At 44.2% G+C, this 4,224-nt stretch overlaps 1 protein-coding gene across 1 annotated transcript; it reads left to right on the top strand.

Annotated features, from left to right (window-relative positions):
- The first annotated feature begins 269 nt into the window (after positions 1-269).
- znf503 (zinc finger protein 503) lies at positions 270-3,138 on the top strand. The gene is made up of 2 exons (XM_050071693.1): positions 270-862; positions 1,232-3,138. The coding sequence occupies exons 1-2, from the start codon at positions 608-610 to the stop codon at positions 2,663-2,665; spliced, it is 1,689 nt and encodes a 562-aa protein (XP_049927650.1). The 5' UTR covers positions 270-607; the 3' UTR covers positions 2,666-3,138.
- Positions 3,139-4,224: the final 1,086 nt, after the last annotated feature.

The following is a 4,224-nucleotide window of genomic DNA, read 5'->3' on the forward strand; positions in this document are numbered from 1 at the left end:
CGTTAAACGTGCGTAATTTGTGTTTTTATCATTTTAATTGTGCAAATATTATCCATCTATTGTGTTATTCGCACACTTCTCTGTATCCTGGTGCACACACAGCCCGTAGCCCCACATCTAAACTAGCGCAAGCGTTCCCAGTAACCAAGATATTTAAGCCTATCTCCTCCCCCGAGCTGTCGAAATAGAGGCGCTTACAAAGAGGAGAACGTCACATCCCCTTGACCCTCCAATCACCTCAGGGTCCCATTTGATTGGAAGGCGGCAAAGGCTTTAATCTCGGACTAATTCAGCTGCTTTTGAAGTGAAAATTTCTACCAGTTCGTACTTCGGGAGTACAGAGCGAGGACCTGCAGACAGACGCACTCAAGGCGCAGCGCTCATGGTGCAAGACGCAGACGCGGATCTGCGATAACCTCGCACGGTCTCCTTCCTTCCAGCTGCCTCGCCTTGCTTCTTCTTTTACAACCAGGATTACTTTATTATTGAACCGTTTTACGATCCTGATTTTTTTCTTCCCCCACAGAGAAAGAGGCTCGATGCTTTTTTGATTTTTCTTAATGAATCTGACGAAAGCATCGCCGTTTCATTTCCTGACAATTGGGACATGATCACGTCGCCCTCGGCGTCTGCCCTGAAAAATAGTGATATTTGTGTAGCCTGGGAAAGCAGCAGTTCTCGGAATAGCAGCTCAGCGAGCATCAACAAGCCTTTTCTCCACTCCGCACCCCCGTCTGATCCACTACGGCAAGCTAACCGACTTCCCATCAAGGTTTTGAAAATGCTTACCGCACGGTCGGGACACATTTTGCACCCGGAGTATCTGCAGCCTTTGCCTTCTACCCCGATTAGTCCCATAGAGGTAAGAGGAACATGTTTATTACTTAATATCTGTATAATTATAATGTTAGATATTTGTGCTTGCGTGACAACGTTTTGTGATCTCATTGCTGTTGTCCCGTAATATATTCTGTCAAATGTGATCCTGGTGTTGGAAATAGTTATATTTAGTAAAAGGCAGCTCAGTTTATTTTTAATAATGAACACGATTGTCGTTTTGCTCACGGAAGAGCCGTGCGTAATTACCGCACATACGTTTCCGTTTGGAAATGTCAGTAAATATCCCGATTAAAGGGCTTTACCCCGGGCTGTTTATTTTATTAGCATAAAAGAAAGCAGTCGATGTGCGTTTTAAGAGCATTTATCAACATCTATGTCATCTGTTTTGCAGCTAGATGCCAAGAAAAGTCCGTTGGCTCTGCTGGCGCAGACCTGCTCTCAGATCGGCAAACCGGACCCGCCACCCACCTCCAAATTATCCTCCGTCACATCAAATGGATCTAGTGAGAAGGAATCTAAATCTGGTCCTTTGAAATTGAGTGACATCGGTGTGGATGACAAATCTAGCTTCAAACCTTATTCTAAGCCTTCAGATAAGAAGGACTCGTCTTCGGGCGTCTCAAGCGGAGAGAAGTCTGGTTTCCGAGTGCCGAGCGCCACCTGCCAGCCGTTTACGCCGCGGACAGGCAGCCCCAACTCCAGCACTTCTGCCTCCCCCATGCCATCAGAGGGGAAATGTGGGGAAAGGGATGACAAGAAAGAGTCTGATTGTAATAAAAATGGCACTACGGACGGGTCTGGCACCACTAGCCACAGCAGGATAAGCGTGAGTTGTGGTGGAATTAACGTGGAGGTCAACCAACACCAGGAGACGACGCCTGGCACTAAAACCACCTCCTCCTCGGAGTCCTCATCTGTAACTTCTGTATCCTCCGCATCCGTTCTCGGGTCAGGACTTGTGGCGCCGGTTTCTCCTTACAAACCGGGGCAGACAGTTTTCCCTTTGCCTCCTGCCGGTATGACCTACCCAGGTAGCTTGGCTGGGGCCTATGCTGGTTACCCTCAACACTTCCTGCCCCACGGAGGGAGCTTGGTAAACGCACAGTTGGCCAGTTCACTGGGCTGCAGTAAGGCTGGATCCAGCCCTCTGGCTGGAGCCTCTCCACCGTCCATCATGTCAGCCAGCCTGTGCAGAGACCCTTACTGCCTCAGTTACCATTGTGCCAGTCACTTAGCGGGCGCAGCCAGTGCGTCCTGCACGCACGACTCTGCAGCTGCAGCAGCGGCCGCTAACGCCCTCAAATCCAGCTACCCACTAATGTACCCGACACACCCCATGCATGGCGTCCATTCCTCGGCGCCATCATTTAGCGGACACCCCCTGTACCCATACGGTTTCATGCTCCCCAACGACCCTCTCCCCCATGTTTGTAATTGGGTGTCGGCAAATGGACCGTGCGACAAGCGTTTCTCCTCATCAGAAGAGCTCCTGAATCACCTGAGGACTCACACTGCTTTTACCGGGGCGGAGAAGTTGATATCTGGTTATCCCGGGTCTTCATCACTGGCCAGCGCTGCAGCAGCGGCCATGGCCTGCCATATGCACATGCCACCTTCAGGTGCCCCCGGGAGCCCCGGAACTTTGGCTCTAAGGAGCCCGCATCACGCGTTAGGACTCAGCAGCCGCTACCATCCGTACTCAAAAAGTCCCCTGCCAACCCCCGGTGCCCCTGTTCCCGTCCCCGCTGCCACCGGCCCTTACTACTCTCCTTATGCACTGTATGGCCAGAGACTCACCACAGCATCAGCGCTTGGATACCAGTGAGGAAAAAAGAGACTTTGAAAAGTTTATAGTACTAAGAATGCAAATATAAAGACTTTTATAATAACAGTGCTAAACTTATGGGCGGGATCCGTGGACTTCAACTGTATTTATTTATATGTCGGCTTAAAAGCAGGCGATAATAGCTGCAAATGGAAAATATTTGAGCAACTCAAAAAGTGCATTATGTTGAAACTGAACTCTATAGGTAAAAATGAAAACACACACATGTTAGAGTACTAATTAAAGTAGGGGTCCTCATTTCGATGTTAATTTGAAAATTGCTATGATTGTATTTGTTCTTATTTAATGTCTCATTGAGAAGAAAAATAATTTACATGCATGTTTGTTTCTTAAATTTCAGAAATTGTCCACATTTTAAATTGCCGTTATTTTTCAGGTGTAACACCTTGGAAAGAGAATTGGTATTTTTTTGTATGTATTCTGGAAAAAATAAGAAACAATTCTGTTCCATATCTCCGTGTGCCTCATTTTCTGAACATCACTCAGTTGGATTTATAGTCCACTGACAGTTTTTAAAAATCGGTGTGTTAAATTAATGGGGTTACGAAAACCTCATGGATCATTTACGCAACACAGGCCTATAGATTTTCCAGGCTGTCATACTTCTTCAATTCATTGCTGTCTTATAAGAAGTCACTTTGACGATGTGCTGACATAATGTGCATCTTTCTTTCTTTTTCTCTTCATTAGTTTATATACCAAATAACTGAGAAGCTTTATCAGAGCACACGTGTTATAAAGTTTAAATTAAATGCAACTTCGATGAGAGTGGTTGTGTGTGTGTGTGTGTGTGTGTGTGTGAGAAAGAGTGTGTGTGTGTGTGTGTGTGAGAGAGTTAAACAAGCTTTATAAAGTGAATTTGTGTGAGAGAATTTAGTTTTCTGGTGGGTGAATTTTGTCAGTAAGTTGTTTGAGATCTGATTTGGCAGGTGTTGCTACTTTGCGTGCGTAAAAAGTAAAATTTGTGAATTGCGCAAGAGAAAAAGTTGCACAAGGACAGCTGACTTTCTCTATTTTTTTTAATCATAAGCACAGATATGTGTTTTAAATTGGTAAAATTAAAATGTCAATAACAAAAAGAAAAAAAAATCAAATTTACAACCTTAACAAAAAGACGCACATTGACTTGAATAATTTACTTTCGGTTTTAATGCACTATAGAATTTTTTTACAAGCGTCTTCGACCGGTGTGTCTTTTATTTTTTATTTATAATAAAGCTGTAGGCTGCACCAGGGTGATATTTCGGTGGAGGCCATTCACTGGTTTATATAGAAAATTTTATTTTTCATCATCACCAGGATGCTCTTATTTAATTTGCATTTGATAATCTCATCCACCTGTAAATCTAATGTACACAGCACTACATTTGTTATTAAAAAAAAAAAGATCTTGTGCAAAGTTGTGGGATTTTTATGCAGATACAGACGCTCACAGATCGTGGTTTGAATTTGACCAGGCGCATTTTGAAGCCATATTTATGCTTTTGAAAATTATATTCATCCCACATGAGCATTTTTTATTTATTTATTTTTTGTTT

The sequence above is a fragment of the Epinephelus moara genome, chromosome 19 (assembly GCF_006386435.1).
Source record: "Epinephelus moara isolate mb chromosome 19, YSFRI_EMoa_1.0, whole genome shotgun sequence".
Taxonomy (NCBI): domain Eukaryota; kingdom Metazoa; phylum Chordata; class Actinopteri; order Perciformes; family Serranidae; genus Epinephelus; species Epinephelus moara.

Coding starts and splice junctions, on each gene's coding strand:
- znf503 (XM_050071693.1), top strand. CDS start 608: ATGATCACGTCGCCCTCGGCGTCTGCCCTGAAAAATAGTGATATTTGT. Junction 863..1,231: donor CCCCGATTAGTCCCATAGAG/GTAAGAGGAACA, acceptor TCTGTTTTGCAG/CTAGATGCCAAGAAAAGTCC.